The sequence below is a fragment of the Cricetulus griseus genome, chromosome X (assembly GCF_003668045.3).
Source record: "Cricetulus griseus strain 17A/GY chromosome X, alternate assembly CriGri-PICRH-1.0, whole genome shotgun sequence".
Lineage (NCBI taxonomy): Eukaryota > Metazoa > Chordata > Mammalia > Rodentia > Cricetidae > Cricetulus > Cricetulus griseus.
This window is the reverse complement of record NC_048604.1, coordinates 109,105,303-109,127,058: the sequence shown is the minus strand read 5'-3', so window position 1 is coordinate 109,127,058 and position 21,756 is coordinate 109,105,303. Positions and strand designations below refer to the sequence as shown.

The following is a 21,756-nucleotide window of genomic DNA, read 5'->3' as shown; positions in this document are numbered from 1 at the left end:
AGACAGCAAAACCAGAAGATGTCACTAAGCTTATGTATGCTTCAGGCTTATTCATTCCACATATGCTGTCATCCTTAAATCTCCTTTAGACCCCAGCCCCAGGTTACACTTTGAGCAATTTAAACAAAGGCAGCAGACTCAAGTCTGCCCACTCGGGCAGATGGAGAGTTACACAAAAGAGATATTGCCAGTGTTATTTCTTAAGTACACCTGTGTTGTTCTTTTCCAGTAGTTGTTACCCTGGGTCATCATGCCCACCTGACAGAATTATGCTTTTCTGAAAAGAGCACAGGGAACTCAATGGCAGACCAGGACTTAACGGTGGTTGTGACCCTGCACTGTGCCCTAGAGGCATGTTCTTTGATAATGGCTGCTTGTAAAATGGAGGAGCCTAATTGAAAGTAAATCTTGCTGAGTAAACATTAGCAGAAACTTTTTCAGCAAACCTAAACTTCAATTGTGGCACAGACTTTTCTTTCTTAGTTTCTAATAAGTCTTGTAGGTACACTACTTCTCTTCCAGTCTTTCATTTTGGGGGGTGAGGGTTGAGACAGAGTTTCCTTGTGAAGCCCTTCCTGTTCTGGAATGCACTCTGTAAACCAGGCTGGCCTCAAACTCAGATTCACCTGCCTCTGCCTCCCAAGTACTATGATTAAAGGTGTGCACCACCACCAACATCCAGCCTTATTCTAGTCTTATTGGAGGCAGCACTAATGTAGTTAAATTCTACTTTGACAATTTAGTGGTTCCTAAGCAAGCTTATTAAAATATCCTTCATATTTTTGACAAGGAAGCCAAAATTATACAATGGAAAATAGAAAGCATTTTCAACAAATGGTGCTAGCAAAACTGGATGTCATCATGTAGAAGAATGCAAATAGATCCATATCTATCACTAGGCACAAAACTCAAGTCCAAGTCAATCAAAGATCTCAACATAAATCCAGATACACTGAACCTGATAGAAGAGAAAGTGGGAAAAAGCCCTGAATGCATTGGCACAGGAGACAACTTCCTGACTAGAACACCAGAAGCATGGACACTGAGATTGACAATTAATGAGACCTCATGAAACTGAAAAGCTTCTGTAAGGCAAAGGACACTGTCAATTGGACAAAACAGCCTACAGAAGAGGAAAAGATCTTCACCAACTCCACATCTGACAGAGGGCTGATATCCAAAATATATAAAGGACTCATGAAACTCAACATCAAAAAACAAAGAATCCTCTAGGTGGTGGTGGTGGCTCGAACCTTTAATTCAAGCACTTGGGAGGCAGAGACAGGCAGATCTCTAAGTTGGAGGCCGGCCTGGTGTACAAAGGGAGGTCCAGGACAGCCAGGGCTACACATAGAAACCCTGTCTTTAAAAAACCCTAAATAAATAAATACATACATAACCCAATTTAAAAAATGGGATATCTAAATGGAGATATCTAAATGGGTTATCTAAATGGAGAATTCTCAACAGAGGAATCATAAATGGGTGAGAAATGCTTTAAGAAATGTTCTTCAACATCCTTAGCCATCAGGGGAATGCAAATCAATACAACTCTGAGATTCCATCTTAAACCTGTCAGACTGGCTAAAATCAAAAACACAAGTGACAGCCTATGTTAGAGAGGATGTGGAGCAAGGGGAACACTTCCCACTGCTGGTGGGAGTGCCAACTTGTACAGTCACTTTGGAAGTCAGTGTGGCAGTTTCTCAGTAAACTGGGAATTGATCTACCTCAAGACCCAGCTATACCACTCTTAGGCATATACCCAAAGGATGCTCAATCATACCACAAGGATACTTGCTCAACTATGTTCATAATAGCTTTATTTGTAGTAGCCAAAACCTGGAAATAACCTAGATGCCTCTCAACTGAAGAATGAATAAAGAAAATGGAATATTACACAGCTGTCAAAAACAATGAAATCATGAAATTTGCAGGCAAATGGATGGAACTAGAAAAATATCATCCTGAGTGAGGTAACCCAGACCCCAAAAGACAAACATGGTATGTACTCACTTAAAGTGGCTATTAGTTGTAAAGTAAAGGATAACCATACTATCATCCACAGACCCAGAGTATCTAGTAACTAGGAGAGCTCAAAGGCAGACACTAGGATCTCCCTGGGAAGGGGAAATAGAAGAGATCTCCTAGCTATACTGGGGGTGGGTGGGGATGGGAACATGGGGGGATCAGGTTGGGGGTTCATAAGCAGGGGGATACTGAAAGAAATGACCAGAAAGGGGTGCATATCAGGTTCAGGTAGAAACCCGGTGCAAGGGAAACTCCCAGGAATCTACAAGGATGAGTGCAGCTAAGACTCCTAGAAATAGTGGATACATAGCCTGAACTGGCCATTTCCTATGGCCAGGCAAGACTTCCAGTGGAGGGATTAGGACACCAACGCAGCCACACAACCTTTGACCTACAGTCTGTCCTGCCTATGGGATATGCTGGGGTAAGGGTGGTGCAGAGATGGTGGGAGTGGCCAAGCAATCACTGGTCCAGTCTGAGACCCATGCCAGGAGAGTGAGCCCCCTGACACTATCTGGAGTGTCAGGCCCCAGAGGCTGGATGGCCCAGAGACCTAGGATAGAACCAAACATGATTGGGGAAAAATATCAACAGTGATGCCTAACAATAATCTGCTGTACTCATAGATTGGTGCCTAGCCCAATTCTCATCAGAGCCTTCATCCAGCAACTGATGGAAACAGATGCAGAGACCCACAGCCCAACATTAGACTAAGCTCAGGGATCCTCCTGAAGAGAGAAAGGACTTGTAATCAAGAAAACCCACATAAACAATTAATCTGACTCAGGAACTCAGAGTCTGAACCAACAGCCAGGAAGCCTTTCTGGGACTGACTGAAGCCCTCTATATATTTAACAGTTGTATAGCTTGATCTACTTGTGGGACTCCTAACAGTGGGATCAGGGTCTGTCTCTGACTCTTTTGCTGACTTTTGGGAACCTGTTCCTCACACTGTGTCGCCTTGCCCAGCCTTAATACATGGGGAGGTACTTAGTTTTAGTACAACTTGATAGGCCATGTTTTGGTGACACTCATGGGAGACCTGCCCTTTCCTGAACAGAAATGGAGGAATCAATGGAAGGAGCAGAGAGGAGGTTGTGGGAAGGAATGGGAGGAGAGGAGGGAGGGGAAACTGTGCTCAGGGGTATAAAATAAATAAATTTAATTAATTAAAAATCATTTATAGCATCAATTTTATTACTTCAAGTTTCTCCTGACTCAGTAGCATTTTTTTTCTATTTCAGATACAATGGAGGGAATTCTAAACATTTTATGGCAGATACACGTGCTGAATTGTTGGGATTCTGGGTTTAAACAAAATATACCAATTACCTAATAATAAACTAAGTGATCAGAATTCAGCATGGTGCAATATATTATCTCAAATGCAGAAAAATGAATGTGATATACACAACATGTTGGAAGTGGAACCTGTTAAAAGGGATGTATGTGAGTTACTGAGCCACAGTTATTTTTTTCCCTTCTATCTTTTTGCAAAATGACTATAATAGAAATTAACTGTTAGGACACAATGACTCAAGCTCAAAATTATACCTCAGGAGAAATTATCAAAATAATTAGACTTCCAGGGCAACTTGGCTACGTTGTCAGACATCTTAAAACAATATAGCAAAAGATACAAAATGCTATTTCAGAGTAAAGGATTAGTGATGGAGTGAAGGTAAGAGAAAATGGCTTCACCAGATTTTGTAAACTCCTACAATCCACTGGACAGACTCAAGGGAGTAGTCTCTTCATGATGACAACGAAGTCAGTTTGTCAGTAGACATATAAAAGTATAATTTATGCTGGTCTTCTCTGCAAAACTGATAACCTCTCTAATGTGGAAATGATATGATAACTGTGATGAATGAAGCCAAGAATCCGGTTGTTAATGAATACAAAAGGATTCACAATGGCTAACATAAGTAAAACCAAAACACAAGAGTAAAGAAAGATTTATTACGTGCAACATGCAAGGAGAGCACAAGGGCTATTTTCAAAGCCATGCACTCCCAGGAACAAAGAAACATGAGGATTTTATTCAGGATCCTATACATATTCAAATGGGGTGGACCCATTCCTAAGAATGTTCAACTTAAGGTCATAGAGCTCGTATCTAAAGAGATTAAAGTGATTAAAGCAGGAATACTTCTCTCTGGGCAGGCTCAGCTTATACCATTAAGTTCTAGCTGAAAATAAATGAAGGAACACGAAGGAACATTAATACAGTAGTCTGCGCCAGAATGTGCCTGTCTCACTTGGAGCCTAAAGCATCAGTTTTTTCTCTGTCTCTTCCCCTCCCTCCCCCACTCCCAGCAGCAGAATCTCTTCCTAGCTCTCAGAATCCCACCCCTAGTAACTCTTGGCCTTTCCACCTATTCCAATGAAACTGTCACTCTGCCTTCCTTGTGGGTGGAACATAAAATACTGTAGGTGTTCAAGGAGCTTACTGAATCAGAGTACGTGGGCTCCAACATTTCTATTAAGATTACAGGACAGGGTCTAATTGGACGACATTACCACAAGTTCAATGATTATAAAGAAAATAGATATTAAAGTCCAGGGTTAGACAGATGGCTCAGAGGTTAAAAGCACTTGCTGAGCTTCCAAAGGACCCAGTTTCAGTACCTAACACCCACAGCAAGAATCCCACAACTGCTGATAACTCCAGTTCTAGGAGATTCGATATCCTCCTCTTGTTTCTAGAGGAACTGCAGCACATGGGTGCACGTAGGCACACATATACACACATAAATAATACCCATTTTGTAAGAGTCCCAGAAGTATTCACCTTCACCGGTAGGGAGTTTGCAAAACTAGCTGGGCTAGGTGATGGTGCCAGCAATGCACGCTGTTATGGTGGAAGCTTCACCCCAGCCCCTGGCATCCATATACCCAAAGAGTCTGGAATGTTATGGTGGAAGTTCCACCTCAACCCCCCTCCCCCATCTCCCTCCACACCCTGCTGCATCTCAGAAAGCCCTGACAAATGATAACCCCTCCCCCAGAGATTCTCAACACCACTCCCACAGGGCATTTAAACTGCCCCCCAGATACCAGATTGGTGATTTTTCCAGTCTCCCTTCCCCTTCTTCTCTCTGGGGGGCCGGAAGGCCACCAGGGAGCATTGTATCCATTAAACGGGGGCTTTTTCTAATTCGATTTGGAAACTTTTCAGGAGGTTCCACTGAGGGGGGCTGTTTTTTCCCTACCAGTCCAGGGCCACATGGTGGGAAAACAACCTTCTCACATACAACTTAGTCAGGCTAAGATCAGCTTTCGACTGGGTAAATTGTCCTTTCTAAGTCATTGGCTTAGAGGCCTAGAGCCTCAAGCGATTTTCGGGGTGTCCTTCGAAAGATGGGCCATGCCAGCCCCCCGACCTGTTGTTACTGAGACAAGGACCTGCCTTGTCCAGTGGGAAACGCCTCTTCAGAAGACGTTCTGTTCAAGGGAGTCTCCCACACCCCCTCTGTTTTTGACCCAAGGCTACCACAGTGGATGCACTGCATTAGGCTCTTGTAAACTTGTGAAATTAGCACCTGCCATTCAAAGCCAGATCCCCAAACGCCCTTGGGCTGCCTTTTACAAAACCTGTTTAAATTGGGGCTCTCTGTGCACTAACGCCTGGCCTCAATATGCTCTTGACAATGGGACATGATGGCCATCGGAGGGAACTTTTGATTTTCCATCCTCAGTGATCTTGAAAATTTTTGCCCGTGTGGGAACAAGTCAACAGAATCCCCATATGTCCGCAGTTTCTGGATACTGCGCTCCCGCCTTTCCCTCAGTAGCCAGTGTCTCACAGCACTTTCTTGTTGGTTAGGATCATGACGCCTTCAGATTCCTGCCTATCTGGGAGCTGGGACCCTGAAAATTCTCCCCTGGCCTTGCTGCCCAAGACACCGGCCCCTCCCCCACCCCCAACTGCCCAACTCCCTCCTAAGGGGCCACTTGTTCCATTCAGTAGCCCACATTCCTCACATTCCTCCCCCTATCCACCTCTTCCAGCTTCCTTCCCCTCCAGGACAAAGGTCGAGTAACAACTTCCTCCTCCTAACCTACCTTCCTCTTTTCCCCCTCCCCCTACCGGCCCTCCTTATCGTTCCATGACACCTCTTTGTCCCCCTCTACCTATACTTGACCTAGCCTCCCCAGCGGGAACCACAATCCTAGCCACCCATTTCATTTCTCAGTCAGCATCAGATATTAACAAACAATTTAACAGGGCTCAGCAGGGTCCCCAAACTCCCATACAGGAAGTGGTGAAAATGTTTTTTTTTTTTCAATGCCGGAAAAGAAGCATTGAATGTTAGCATAAAGTTTTAAGGGGGACTTTGGGTGAGGGACAATGGCAGATTCCATGGCAGGCAAGGGTGACTGCGGCAGAGAGGCAAACACTCCAGGCAGACAGAGCTTAAGTGAGAAGTTTTATTAGAAAGGGGAGGGGGGGGGAAGGAAAGAAAAAAGAGGTAAAGAGACACAGAAAGAGGACAGAAGAGGAAGACAGGAAAAGTCCTGTCTGCCCCAGGGGAGCAGCAAGAAGAGAGCAGAGAGAGAGAGGAGGGGGAAAAGCGGGGAGAGCTGAGAGAAAGAGAAGAACCAGAAAGAGAAAAATCAGAGGAGTCCTCCCCAAAAACAAGGCCATGCTCCAAGCCCAAGCATTAGCAGCTGCCCTGAGGCCACAGGGGTACAAGGGAAATTTACCACCACGAGGCTCCATCCTGCTGGAGCTCAACCCAAGTCAACTCCGACAGGGGTCTGCAACAAATGCGGGCAGGATGGTCATTTGGCAAGATATTGCCTGGACCCTCAGCCGCCAACAAGGCCATGCTCTGTCTGCCTTCAGCCTGGACACTGGAAATCAGAATGCCCCCATGCGGACTCGTCCTCTATGACGAGCCAGGGAGGTCCAGCCTCACCAACACAAGCCTTTGAGACTGTGCCAGCCTTCGAACTACTCAGCCTGGCAGAGGACTGACTTGGCCCAGACTTGGTGACTCCCACTGCCCTCTCCGAGCGTAAGGTAACACTGCAGGTAGCGGATAAGTCCATTACTTTTATTTTGGACACGGGAGCTACTTATTCTGTTTTGATCTCTCACTCAGGTCCCACGGTTCCCTCTCCAATCCCTGTCTCGGGGATGGATGAGAACCCCCTCCTTCCCATTTCAGTAAAACCTGGGACTGTTTTTGCTGAAAAAAGCTGCCTCACTTCTGCTCATCTACTTATCCCTCAGATCTGATGGCATTTGATAACTGGGGTACTGATAGCTCATTAGTTCATTAAATTCAGTTTCCTGGTAAAAGTACAGACAGGTGTTCCCCTTTACAGGCTTCATACTTAGGGATTAAGAGGTTTCATATGTAACTTTAGAGGTTCTGAGTTTTAAATTTCCTCTGGTTTTATAAAAATGTCCATGCCCTTTAACCTAAAGACATACATAGCCTTTTACTATAGCACAAAGATGTAAATCTGTTCCTGCTGTCTTACAGATAACTACAATTTCCTGGGAGTTCTTCTATTTGAAGTCATCTGGTCTGATAAAAAACAGTTTCCAGAACCCATTTTTACCCTACCCATTTTCTTTCCAGCGTATCTTGCAGGTTCACTCCACCTGCCTGGGCCAAGGTCAACCCACAGATGGTCCTCCAGATAACACCAGCTCCTGGGATGTCACCATTGGTACCACCTCTCCAGGCTCAAGTGGGCACTTCTTCAGGATACTTGGTCTGTCCAGCGCTGGGACACTCCACCCTCCAGTGTTCCATGATGTCCCAATGAAGCACACATCTGCGCTCCTGTCTCACTCACTCACCCTTGCCTCTTCTGTACTACCAGGACACTTCTCCATTCCCATTGTTCTTGCAGTTATCTCCCTTCCCATGGCTGGCACCATTCATAGGGCCAACGGTAACAATCTGTTCTCCGCCTCCTCAAGGAACAGGTGTCTGAGGTCTACAGGATGGCAGCTAACTGAATGATTCTTCACTCATACCACTGACTCCACCCTCCCCCACATCATCCCTTGTCAGCAGGAAGAAGCCAGACATGAACTGGCATCAATATACCCAAAGAGTCTGGGATGTTATGGTGGAAGCTTCACCCCAGCCCCTGGCATCCATATAACCAAACAGTCTGGGATGTTATGGTGGAAGTTCCACCCAAGCCCCCTCCCCTATCTCCCTCTAAACCCGGCTGCATCTCAGAAAGCCCTGCCAAATGATGACCCCTCCCCCAGAGATTCTCAACACCACTCCCACAGGGCATTTAAACTGCCCCTCAGAAACCAGACTGGTGATTTTTCCTGTCTCCCTTTCCAATCTCCCCTCTGGGAGGCTGGAAGGCCATCCAGGAGTGTTGTATCCATTAAACGTGGGCTTTTTCTAATTTGGTTTGATTCAGTCTGATTTGGATTGCTGCATCAGCATAGAGAGAGGCTTATTATGATATAGTCCCAGCACTCAGGAGTTAGAGGCAGACGGATCTGTGAGTTCAAGGTCAGCCTGGTCTATAGAGTTCCAGGACTGTTACACAGAGAAATCATGTCTTGAAATAAAAAAAGGAAGAAAAATAACTGAGAGCCAAGCAATGGTGGTGCACAACTTTAATTCCAGCACTTGGGAGGCAGAGGCAGGTGAATCTCTGAGTTTGAGGCCAGCCTGGTCTACAGAGTGAGTTCCAGGACAGTGGGAATTAAGAAACCCTGAACAAAAAAAAAAAATCAAAACAAAAAAGAAAACCAGCTGGGAGCTGGAGAGAAACCACAACTGTAAATTTCATTTGGAGTCTTTCTAGGTAGTCCAGGGAGACCTTAGCAGGACACTCAGAAACAGAAAGGAAAAATAGGGGTAAATCTAGTAACAAAAAAGGTTAGATTGGGATAACATTTTCGGTATGAAGCCTTGCAAAAAAAAAGTGACAGTGTTGTGAATATGTCTCAAGGGTAGATGCTCACTTAACATTTTCCATTGAGTAGGTTTCATGGCAGTAGAAACTGTCATAGACTTAGCTACAGAAAAATGAAATTTTATATTCATCCTCAAACCAGAAGTGCAATTAAAGAGCAAAACTAAAGGAAAGTAGTCACAATGTTTGTGACACCTGAGATTCATTTTTATATTTGCAGCTATTAATTATATAATACCATGATATTTAAAATTATAAATGATAGTGAGGGCATAAAATACAAGAATTTTCATATATTAGATATTAACTTTCCTTCAGTATACACTCAAAGTATCAAGAGTCTAGGTTTTTCTTGTTTGTTTGTTTTTCGAGAAAGGGTTTCTCTGTGTAGCTTTGGAGCTTATCCTAGCACTCGCTCTGGAGACCAGGCTGGCCTCGAACTCACAGAGATCCGCCTGCCTCTGTCCCCCGAGTGCTGGGATTAAAGGCCTGTGCCACCAATGCCCGGCAAGAGTCTAGGTTTTTAATACAGTAAGTCTGCTTCAAGAAATAGATTACAAACAATTCAATATAGTAAAAATCTATACACTCTTCATTTTATAGAAAGGAAATCTTTGAGAAACATAAATTTGCTTTCCTGACTCACATTTCTTTCATGGATTTCCCTATAAATGACACTGTTCTTTTTCTTTTAGAAAGCAGAAATGGGATGCTCATATAATATATATATATATATATATATGTATATATATATATATATTACATGAGCTATGACATTTAAAGAGTGTATGACATTTAAAGAGTGTATTTGAGGCTGAGGATCATTGAGCTCAGTTGGTAGGATGCTTGCCTGGCATACACAAAGCTCTAGGCTTAATTCCAAACCAAATGTAAACTGAGTATGGAGGTTCATAGCAGTTATTCCAGCAAAGAGGAGGAGACAGGAAGATCCTATCATTCTCAGCTATAGCTAGCTTGGGCTGCATGAGACTCCCTCCCTCCCTCCCTCCCTCCCCCCTCCCCCCTCCCCTCTTCTCTGTTTATCAAGACAGAGTTTCTCTATGTAACAGTCCTGGCTGTCCTGGGACTCACTCTGTAGACCAAACTGGCCTGGAACTCACAGATATCCACTTGCCTCTGGACCACTGCCTGGATATCTTTTTTTAAGGTATATTTTATCAGTCTCAATTTTCTAAGAAGTGCCCACTCCACATTTTAACAACTATGAAAAATAGTAATAACATGACATGTAACATTAGTTAGACATACCCTAAGAGCCTGTTAGGCTACTGTGTAAGCCATAACTTCCTGAAGCAGGTGCTAATACTATCTAATGATGAATTCTATTTGTGGGAAACATGCCATGCAGATGTGGAGACAACCATCAAGAGCCTCAGGACACGGCGAGGAAAACAGGAGTGCTCACCAATGCTCACCAATGGGTGTGCAAAATGTTTTCCTGTTACTAAATACATAGGTGAAGAATTTTACTTGTAATTTTTAATGATTTATTTGTGTGTGAACGCTTTGCGTGAATGTACATCATGTACCGTGTGTGTGTGCCTGATGCCTGTGGAAGTCAGAGGGCAAGACGAACTGAATCCCCTAAAATTAGAGTTATGGATGGTTGTAAGACACCATGTAGGTATTGGAACTTGAACTTGGATCCTCTTCAAGAGCAACAAGTGCTCTTAAACACTGAGTCATCTCTCTAGCCACAAAATATTTATTTTAATTATAATAACATCTTTACGGCTTAGAATAATGTGTTATGTGGAAAGAAAAACCATGTTAAGTAAGTGTACAAACACTAGAGAGTACTATGAAATAGGTTATATTTATAAACAAAATTACGGGAAAAAAAGCTTGCATGATGGCTTAGCAGTTGAGAGCAAGTAATTTTCTTGCAGAGGAACTGAGTTCAGTTTCCAGCACCCATGTTTGGTGGCTCACAACAGCCTGTTACTCCAGCCCCAGAGGATCAGATGCCTGTTACCTCTGTGGACACCTGTACTCATGTGCACATACACATTTATGCATTCATGCATACACACAATTAAAACTAAACCTTTAAAATATAGTCTTCTACAAGTTGCTCTGAAGAAACCATCACTTACATGCATATTGAATAAAATGTACATATTGAAAGCACACGTCTGGGCACTTTTGGTGTGCTGAGACAACAATGGTAAACATAAAGAAAGCAAACTAATAGAACCATGTCCTTAGGAACATTTTTTTTCTTTTTTTGGTTTTCTGAGACAGGGCTTCTCTGTGTAACAGCCTTGGCTGACCTGGAACTCACTGTATAGACCAGGCCGGTCTTGAAGTCACAGAGATCCGCCAGCCTCTGCCTCCTGAGTTCTGTAATTTTTTTCTTTCGTTTTTTGTTTGTTTGTTCTTCGAGACAGGGTTTCTCTGTGGCTTTGGAAGCTGTCCTGGAACTAGCTCTTGTAGACCAGGCTGATCTCGAACTCACAGAGATCCTCTGCCTCTTCGTCCCGAGTGCTGGGATTAAAGGCATGCACCACCATGCCCAGCTGGAACCTTTTATGTAGAAAAATATTCATACCTTTTCAAATGATTATTTGGTCAAGGTGATTCATGTTAAATCTGAAACTGGGTAATACATGTGTCAGGTCCCAAGCCCCCAGGATGGCAGTCTGGACTCAGCTCAGGCTGGACTCTAACTCAGTAAATACTCAGCATTCTTCAGAAACCTTGTAAAGTGGATTTCTGTTTGCCAGGAAAAACCATTACTTTATCTTCTCCTACAGCTCCCCAACCCCTGGAAAAGGCATCTAGTTGTCTATAAATGCAAAAAAAGAAAACCTCCAACAGACCACAGCCCAAAGCTAGTTCTCAGGCTCATTCAGCTAACCTGCTTTGCTCCAAAACAATATAACCCCTTATATATATAACTGGCAGGACTTTCCAACCAGTTTTGCTGTCTTCTCTGCTCTCATAGCCCTGGCAATTGCCAGTCTGCTCATCTCTCTATCCTGGAGAGAGAGCCATGGCAGATTCCCCCCATATGCCTTTGGCTAGTCTCCCTTACCTTTAACAAAGCCTTCCCCACTTACCATGGAGTAGCCAAAGTGGTGGTATCTTTATTAAGCTCCTAGCTTACATCACATAAATGAGATTTATTCTGATGCTCATAGGTATGTGTGTATGAAAGAAAACTGAAAAGAAGCTGTGTCTGCAGAGACTCATTGATAGAGCTGTGGAGAGTGGGATGTTGCAGGTCCAGAGGCTAATTGCCTTATCTTCTGCTGGTTCTACCCTAAGGAGGACCTGCCATTCCTTGCTCACCTCTATGTTAGAACATCTTGTGACTAATAGAACCCTTTTGGACTCTATTAACTTAGCAGAGCACTAGTTTCTACCAATCGAAAAGCTCAGATAGCATCTTGGGCCTATAGGAAAACATCCCTCATCTCAGCGTACCTACCTCTTTGACATATCCTCCAAAGTATTTTAAGCCTTGATTCACAACTTTCTTTATTCTCTAAATCTATAAAACTCCATGAAACTGCTTCCACGTTGGAACATGGAATTTGGGGTAACCTACATTTGTATTCCCAGGCCATGGTCACTCAAAATGGCTCCAAAATAAACTATCTCTTATTTACTTTAAGATGGAGAACTGTGGTTTTGAGTTGACATATATGTATACATAAGGAAGTTAAGAAAAAAACAAGGCAGACATGGATCACGGGGGATGTGTTGGGGGGGTTGGGAGGGAAATGGGAGGATGGGAGGGCAAGGGAATGGGGGAAGGGATGGATCTGTAAATATGAGTAGTAATTAAAGAATTTAAATAAAAAATAAAAATTAAAAAAAATTAAAAAAAAGGTATGTTTAAAATGTACCTTTATGCTGACTTTTTAAAGATGAGTTTAAGGGTACATTTTAAACATACCGTGATCCATGGCTGCCTTGGTGATTTTAACTTCCTTTTACATACATATATGTCAAATAAAAAAAAAAAACACAGCTCTCCATCTTAAAGGAAATAAGAGATAGTTTATTTTGGAGCCATTTTGAGTCAAAGGATATGACTGACTTTGAAGGTTCTCCCATGGAAGGCCTCACCCTCTCTGGATAGCACAAAGGGGTTGGGATAGCGGGTGGGTGGGGGGTAGAGGAAGGTGGGAGGGAGAGGGAACTGAGATTGACATGTAAAAGAAGCTTGTTCTAATTTAATTTTTTTTTTTAAATTACCTTTATGGAGCAGAAAACCAATAAGGCAATTTTCATAAAATATAAGTAATGATGACCACAGGGTGATAAGACTGTGTGTGAATTGTTTTCATTACACTTTACAGAAATTTCTAGACCAAAATTAAATTTAGTCTTTATTGCAAAAATGTACCCACAAAGGTCTATAAGCCCCAGGATCAGTAAGAGAAACAATGACCAGACCTTTCAGAGGAGCCTGGGTGCCTAGAATGTCCCACAGGAGAAACAGCATCTTAAAAGGCAAAGAATTCCAAATTCACAGAGCCTGAGTGGTTGGGAGGGAACCTCCAGAATGCAGCAAATCAATCCCATAATCCCAGCAGGCAAAAACTCCAACTCCTTTTTTTTCAAGCACAAAGGGCGGGTGAAACTATGCGCAGGCTCCTGCCCTATAGCAATACTGCCACCTAATGGTCACAGAAACCAATTCTCACGCTTTGGCTTCTGGCTAGACTCACTGGAAACAAGGCAAGAAGCTGGCGGGAGGACAGAAACCTTTACAAATTGCACTCTTATTTTGCCAGGTAGACCTAGAAAATGACCCCCACCACGAAAGCCTTCCCTGATGCGGCCCTCAGAATCAAAGAAACAGGAAGTTCTTGATTCATCTCATCAGACGAATTCAGCTGTCTCTACCCAAGAATTAGCAGGCTCTGAGCCCATGTGTGCTGAGACAGTCAGGGAGGTCTCCAGCAATCTGAATCTGTGTGGAGATACACAGTGAGATCTCAACTCTCCCTGTTGGGGCCCACCAATGTTGTAGCTGCCTAGGGCTAATGGATAGGGCTGCTGATCTCCAGAACAGCTGCCCCACCCACAATCAAATACCTGTCCTGTGGACTCTCCTCCTACTCAAGTCAGCCTTGGAACCAGTTCCTCTGCAGGAGCACTCACTGTCTTTCTCTCAATCCTCACCCTAACTACCCACTCCAAGGTCAAGGACACGGAGCAGGCAGCCAGTGAACTCTCCTCAAGAGCCTTCTGGCTTCTTCTTAGTATACCCTAGCCCTAAGCTGCAGGAAAGCCTTTGCCTTTCTGTCATAGTCAGTAATGGACAGGTGCTCTAGATGCACCTGAGATCCTAGACAAAGATAAGAAACCATACTCTGTCTCAATCATTTACCTCTATTCCCACATAACTGGGAAAAAAATCACAAACTACCAAAACAAGCTTTCATTTTAAGCACTATCATAGGCAGACATGGTTTTCTGAAAGGCAGGAAGGACTTAGACCCAAGAGAATTTCCATTCCATCCCTTCTGTCTGTCTTTCTCTAAGCCAGTTTTCCCTGTTTTAAAAAGAAAGGCTGAAGTTAGCAACTTGCAGGGGGAGATCTGGCACTACAGACAAGGAACTGAAGATTCCATGTCTGAAAGGAAGCTGACATTGACAGCCCAGTGTCTCAGTGGCTGCAGGGGGACCTTTTCATTCTTTCTTCCTGCCTGACATGATTGATCTATCAGTGCCACTAAAAACTATAAGAAGAAACTTCAGTTCTTTTATTTCAATTTAGTGAGATTTTCATGCAAAACTATGAAATAGTACATCATACCTTCCCTATACTTAACTAGTACTGGCATATTAAGTTGTGTTATTTTGTTACAGAGCTCTTTCTGAAAGTAAAACAGCAAGTCATGTGGCTGAAATTTCCTGTTCATAGTGGTGCTCAAGACCTTGTACTCTCTTGTCCTTGTCTGAAATCTTAGTGTGGAGGGGATGTTCAACCTGTCCAAGCCAAGGTACCACAACAGCAATGAGAAAAAAAAAATTGACCTCAAGAGCCTTAAATAGTTTATTCAGCTGAAGCACACCAAGGATGATGGTGAGACTGATAACTCCACAGCTGAAGCAGGATTGGAATTTCTCAAGAGCAGTAGTTCTCAACCTTCCAAATTCTGCAACCCTTTAATACAGTTCCTCATGTTGTGGTGACCCCCCCCCCAGCCATAAAATTATTTCATTGCTACTTCATACCTGTAATTCTGCTACTGTTAGGAACCATAAAGTACATTATCACATTATCTGTCTGGTATGCAGGGGATCTGATAGGAGACCCCTGTGAAAGGGTTACTCAAACCCCGGGTCAAGACCCACAGGTTGAGAATCACTGCTCTAGAGCAAGGAGAAGGCCATGTGAGAGAGGTCAGCTGCAAAGAAATGACTGTCCTCAGGAATCCTTTTCTTTTCTTTTCTTTTCTTTTCTTTTTTTTTTGGTTTTTCAAGACAGAGTTTCTCTGTGTAACAGCCTTAGCTGTCCTGGAACTAGCTCTGTAGACCCAGTGCTGGGATTAAAGGTGTGCGCCATCACCACCTGGCCAAGAAGCTTATCCTGAGACAAAGGCTGAAGGACCTGGTGCCAGCCAGAGGAGGAACTTGTCTCCCAGGGATGGATTTCACATGGATCAGACAACAGACTGCCCTGGAAGAGAGATGGGAACACCATGAGACCACATCTTAACTAGGACTGTAGTTAGACAAACCTCTTGCCCTCTTTATAAACCTAAATCTCATGCCAGCACCCAGAAGATGGATTGGGGAAGAAGGGCATCTCTAGAGCTCTGTCCCTCTTCCCAGTGTGCCCACATAGAATAAATACCTTTTTTCTGCTTTTCACTATTACTTGTCTCTTTCATTGGCCTGATAAGGATAGATGACAAGCATAGCCTGTTATGGCTGTCAGGGTCCAGGCCATGACGCTAACAACCCCAGTAACACTAGGTTTCAAATACCAACTGATGAGTCAGAAGTCAATGCTTGCCAAAATGATACTCGAAAACCTTCTTCCTTACTGCTATGTATTTACTTCTACCTTGGGGTTTGTTTGTATGTGTTTGTTGAGATGAACCTAGGCCTTTGCATATTCAATGTACTCATTTTAAAAATACTTAGATATTACATGTAATCCTCATAAAGAAGTAAATGGGTCTCTATTTAAAATCTCATGATTATTGGCATATAAAAATCTAAGAAAAGTGTTAGAGAGATGGCTCAGCAGTTAAGAGTCTGAGCTGCTCTTCAAGAGGACCTGGGTTCAATTCCCAGCATCCACACAGCAGGTCGCAGCTTACAGCTGCCATGTAAATCCAGCTCTGGGGGACATGACACCTTCACTCAGACATACATGCAGGCAAAACACCAAAACACATAAAATAAAAATAATTTTTTTTAATCTAAGAAAAGATACTAGAAATTAAGTGGATTTAACAAGTTGCACAGTATGAGGTGAATACAGAATACTCAACTCCTTTTATATATTTAAACTCAGTTTATAGTACTATTATGGTTAATATTAACTGTCAACTTGCCACAACCTACAATCACTCACCTAGGAAGAGACTCTCAATGAAGCATTATCTAGATCAGGTTGGTTGGTAAGCATGTCTAAAAGAAATTGTCATAACTGTTCATTGACATGACCCAGCCCACTGTGAACAGCACCATTCCCTAGCCGGAGCAAGCAAGCAAGCAAGGATCCATGTTCAGTCTCTCTATATTTGACTGTGGATGTGATGCTTTAACTTCCTGCTTGGACTTCCCTACAATAAAGAACTATAACCTCAAACTGTAAGCCAAATAAGTCCCTTCTTCCCTGAGTTGCTTTTAGCCAGAGGTCTCTTTTGAGGAAGCTATAAGTCCATTGTCTGTCAAAGGACATAGAAAGCACATGAAACCCTGAAGCTCTGGGGAACGGCAGAAGAACACTGACTAGTGAAGTCACTATTCTCATTTGCACAGCCTCTCAACTCTCCATCTCATGGCCAAAAGCATCCCTCAATCATCACCCACAGGCCTCTCCATAAGCCATTTTGGCTCTTCCCTCTATTCTGAGGAAGAGGCTTGTTGCCACAGTGGCCACCTCTGCTCTCATAGGACTGAAAACAATACACATGCTTGGGCAACCTACTGAAACAGAAGTAAACAGGTCTGACACTTCTGAGAAGAGAAAGACAAAGACAAAAGTAAGGATATTATTAAAGAACATCTAATGGGGACATCCTTTCAAAAGGTGACAAGCACTTAAGGGTGGCCATTCCTATACAGTTACTATGGCTTTTCTTTTCAGTGCAGAGTGTAGGCAGGCTAAGTGGAAACTCAAAAGAATAAAGACAAAAATCAGTGGCAGGAAGTGGATCAGTACTTATCCCTAGTGTACGAATGGACTTCGGGAGCCCACTCCACATAGAGGAATATTCTCTCAGCCTAGACACAGGTCTAGGCCCTGCCCCAAATGATATGACAGATTTTGAAGATCTCCCGTGGAAGGCCTCACCCTCCCTGGGGAGCAGAAAGGGGATGGGATAGGGAAGCAGTGGGGGACAGGGAAGGAGGGGAAGGAGAGGGAACTGGGATTGACATGTAAAACAAGCTTGTTTATAATTTAAATTAAAAAAAAATAAGTGACAGGAGAGGTAAATCAGAGGGGATGGAAAGACTAATGACCTGAAAACAGGCTGAGTACTGAGTGCTAAGAGGTGTTCTAAGTCTAAGCACTGGATTTATCCCAGCATTGGGGCAAAGATCAATAAATATGTTTAAAGAAAAAGAAAATTACACATGTGAAAATGGCAAACATAACTGCAAAGTTAAAAAAAAGAGTCAAGTATTTGTAGTGCAGTGCTTGCTTCAGTAGCACACATCTTAAAACAGAGACAAATGGATTGTCCCTGTGCATAAGAATGACACCCAAATTTATGAAACATTCTGTATTTCTAAAATCAACCTAACTCCGGGGTAAAAAGGTTGTTAATAAATTGACTATGCCAATAAATTGACATAGTTCACTTTCAAAAAAAAGGGGAGGTGGGAAGAATTTGCAATGCAAATCAGATAGTAGCTAATTTCTATATCTGCAACTATTAAAATCAATAATATAACTACTTTTAAAAATTAGGGTTTGGGACCTGAGGCCTGGGGACTGAGCGCTGCAGATCCCATGCTGGAGGGTCCCAGACAACCCAGAGACTACCAGTTAGTGTCCTAGTCCCTTTCTCTGCTCACGGGACAAGGAAGAAGAGAGCCATCAGAGTATTGGACCTGGTTCCACCCACCGGAAGGGAACCTTAGACCCGTACCCACCAGGAGAAGAAGAGACCCCACCTGCACCCACTGGAAGAAGGGATGGGAAGAAAACAATATAAAAACACATTCAACAACAGAAAAACCAATATGATACCACCGGAGTCTAGGGACTCTACACCAGTAAGACCTGAACATCCCAACACAGATGAAGTAGAAGAGAAGGACCTTAAAAACAACTTCATGAAAACGATAGAGGCCCTAAAAGAGGATTTGAGAAAATCCCTTAAAGAAATGGAAGAAAGCCGGGCGTTGCTGGCGCACGTCTTTAATCCCTCTACTCGGGAGGCAGAGGCAGGCAGATCTTAGTGAGTTCGAGGCCAGCCTGGTCTCCAGAGCGAGTGCCAGGATAGGCTCCAAAGCTACACAGAGAAACCCTGTCTCGAAAAACCAAGGAAAAAGGAAGGAAGGAAGGAAGGAAGGAAGGAAGGAAGGAAGGAAGGAAGGAAGGAAGGTAGGAAGGAAGGAAGGGAAGAAAAAACAACCCCCAAAATACAAGAAATCAACAATTCTCTTAAAGCCAAGAAAAAGCAATCAAACAGATGAAGGAAACAGTTCAAGACTTGAAAACTGAAATAGAGACAATAAAGAAAATACAAACTGAGGGAATGTTGGAAACAGAAAAGCTGGGTAAATGATCAGGAAATACAGATGCAAGTATAACCAACAGAATACAAGAAATAGAAGAGAGAATCTCAGGCATTGAAGGTACACTAAAAGAAATAGATTCATTGACCAAAAAAAATCTTAAGTCCAACAAATCCCTAACACAAAATATCCAGGAAATATGGGACACCATGAAAGGACCAAACCTAAGAATAATAGGTATAGAAGAAGGGGAAGACACCCAACTCAAAGGTGCAGAAAACATATTCAACAAAATCATAAAAAACTTTCCCAACCTAAAGAAAGACATGCTAATGAAAGTACAAGAAGCTTACAGAACACCAAACAGAATTGACCACCAAAAAGTCCCCTCATCACATAATAATCAAAACCCCAAACATACAGAATAAAGAAAGAATATTAAGAGAAGCTAAGGAAAAAGGTCAAGTAACATATAAAGGCAAACCTATCAGAATTACACCTGACTTCTCCATGGGAACCCTGAAAGCCAGAAGGTCTTGGATAGATACCCTACAAGCACTAAGAGTGCATGGATGTCAACCCAGACTACTGTACCCAGCAAAATTTCCAGAACTTCTACCAACACTAAGAGACCATGGATGCCAGCCCAGACTACTATACCCAGCAAAGCTTTCAATCAATATAGATGGAGAAAACAAGATATTCCATGACAAAACCAGATTTAAGCAACACATATCCACCAATCCAGCCCTACACAAAGTTCTGGAAGGAAAACTCCAACCCAAGGAAGTTAACTACAACCAGAAAAACATAGGCAATAGGTAATCCCACTTTACCAACAGCCAAAAGAAAAAAGGGGAGGAAATCCACACATAATTCCACCACCACCAACAAATCCAAAACAAACAAGAATGAACAATCAATGATCATTACTGTTAGGTTTTTGCTGCAGCGATTGGTAATGAATCAACATCGCTGCAGCGATTGGTAACGAACCATGAATCAACAAACCCACGTGGAGTTTATTGATGAAAGGGAAAGAGGGGGTTCGGATGGGGATGGATTGCCAGCCAACCCAAGGAAAGGAAAAGGTGAAGGAAAGGCAGGGGTGGTATGAGCTTTTAAAGGGAAAGCCGAGCATGTGCACTGAGGCTTCACGCATGCACAAAGTCCTCACACAGGTCGGTAATGCATAGCGAGTGACGTGGCAATGATGTGGCACGTCACTGTGTATGCCCCACCTGTCATCAGGGGGCGTGGTCAGCCTGGTGTTTCAGTCCTAACAATCCCACCTCTTGTTATCATTAAAAGGTGGGGAGTTGGGCGTGGCCATTTAGGGAGCTAGGATGTAGAGTTCTCAAGACTGCTTCCTGCTGACCTGGGGAGTGTTGACCATCTTTGGGGGACCTGAGAAAGCTGGGGTGTTGCCACTTCCTGGGGTAGCTGATTGTTTCATCACAGTCCAGGCTGTATGGAACTCTTTGGCACCTCTTAGACCTGGCAAGATGTTAGTAGAGAACAACGTTAGGTTTTAAATTTTTTTTTTCTTAGGTCCTGGTACTTGAGGGGAGGATGACTGTAAAATGAGGGAATGGTTCCCAAGAGGTCCCAAGATGAGGGAAGGGAATCCAGGACCAGGGAAAGATTGAATAATATCTGGAGTTTATCTGACCTATTTGGGTGGGTCTAATTCGGCTCCCTGGAACTTATAAGAATCCTTTGAGTTTGTGAAAACATAAATTTTAGACACATTAGCAGCATATTCATGATAGAAGCTACTTTGTTGAAAGCATTAACATTTTAGAGCTGACAGATATTTTTAGCGCAATAAAAACACCATAAATTTGGGCTTGTAGTCTTGATCATATCTAGGCTATATGGAATTTTTCTGGTTACCTTTACTCAGGAGACACAAACATTTGGTGGTCTTTGTGTCTCTAGATCCATGGCTTCAGGCTGGCATTCCTGTAACAACAGCTAATCAGTTGGATTGAAATTTTAAGTGAGTTATTGTGGGATACTTAGGAAACTGATGAGCAGGGTGTAATTAGAAGCAGGAGAGTTTAAATCAGCCTTGTAGAAGTGGAGCCATATTCTTCTGAAATAGGAAGCAAAGTAGTTGATCCTGGTGTCCTCCGAAGCTTAAGGGAACAGGGTCCTGTTGCAGAACTGTGTATGAGGGGTGAGTCTCAGGTGGGGAAGTAAAGGGCTTGAGGTGGGATAGGTAAATCCAGTGGGGAAGGCCCTCAAGCTTAGCAGCTGTTGGAGTGACAAGAATCATCTTGAAGGGGCTCTGCCATTTAGAAGAAAAGGGCGAGGGGCTCTGGTCTGGAGGAGAAAGAAGAACCTGATCCCCGATATTAATTGGGGATATACAGGGGTTGTCACATGGTTGAGGTAGGGAGTGGTCAGTAAAGTTCCATAGGAGGGAACGGTGATGATGAAGTAAGGGTGTAAGCAGGCGGTCAGGGAGAGGTGAGAGTTTAGGTGAGAGGCTAGGTGTTAGAGCCGGCCGCCCATATATGAGTTCAAAGGGTGAGATGAAAAGGGGTCATTTGGGGACAGCCCTAAGCCTGAAGAGAGCCAGAGGCAAGAGCTTTACCCAGTCAAGGTGAAGCTCCTGTGACATTTTTAACAAGAACATTCTTTAAAGAACGGTTAGTTCACTCTATCTTCCCTGAGGACTGGGGTTGATATGGAATGTGAAAATGCCAAGGGATGTTGAGAGCTTTAGATAGGGTTTGGGAGATCTGAGAGGTGAACTCAGGACCATTGTCTGACTGAAGAGAGGCTGGAATCCCAAACCGGGGAATAATTTCCCTGAGAAGGATGTCAGAGACTGTCTGGGCTTTCTTGTTAGTGGTAGGAAATGCCTCTACCCATCCTGAGAAGTTATCCACTAGT

General features: G+C 43.3%; 1 protein-coding gene across 9 annotated transcripts in view; it reads right to left on the bottom strand.

Annotated features, from left to right (window-relative positions):
• The window catches only part of Fam104b (family with sequence similarity 104 member B), a 122,773-nt gene that overhangs the window by 35,804 nt on the left and 65,213 nt on the right, over positions 1-21,756 (bottom strand). For 6 of the 9 annotated variants that reach the window (XR_003488221.2, XR_003488219.2, XR_003488217.2 and 3 more), the window contains 2 exons: positions 20,231-20,349; positions 14,957-15,607 (listed from right to left, as the gene is read on the bottom strand). The exons of the other annotated variants lie outside the window; for them this stretch is intronic. Coding sequence is in view for 2 of the 6 variants with exons in the window: in XM_035449883.1 (XP_035305774.1) it covers positions 15,407-15,607; positions 20,231-20,349 (320 nt within the window). In the remaining 4 variants the exon portion in view is untranslated. Of the gene's footprint in view, positions 1-14,956; positions 15,608-20,230; positions 20,350-21,756 lie in introns of those variants that run through there. 9 annotated transcript variants of the gene reach the window in all.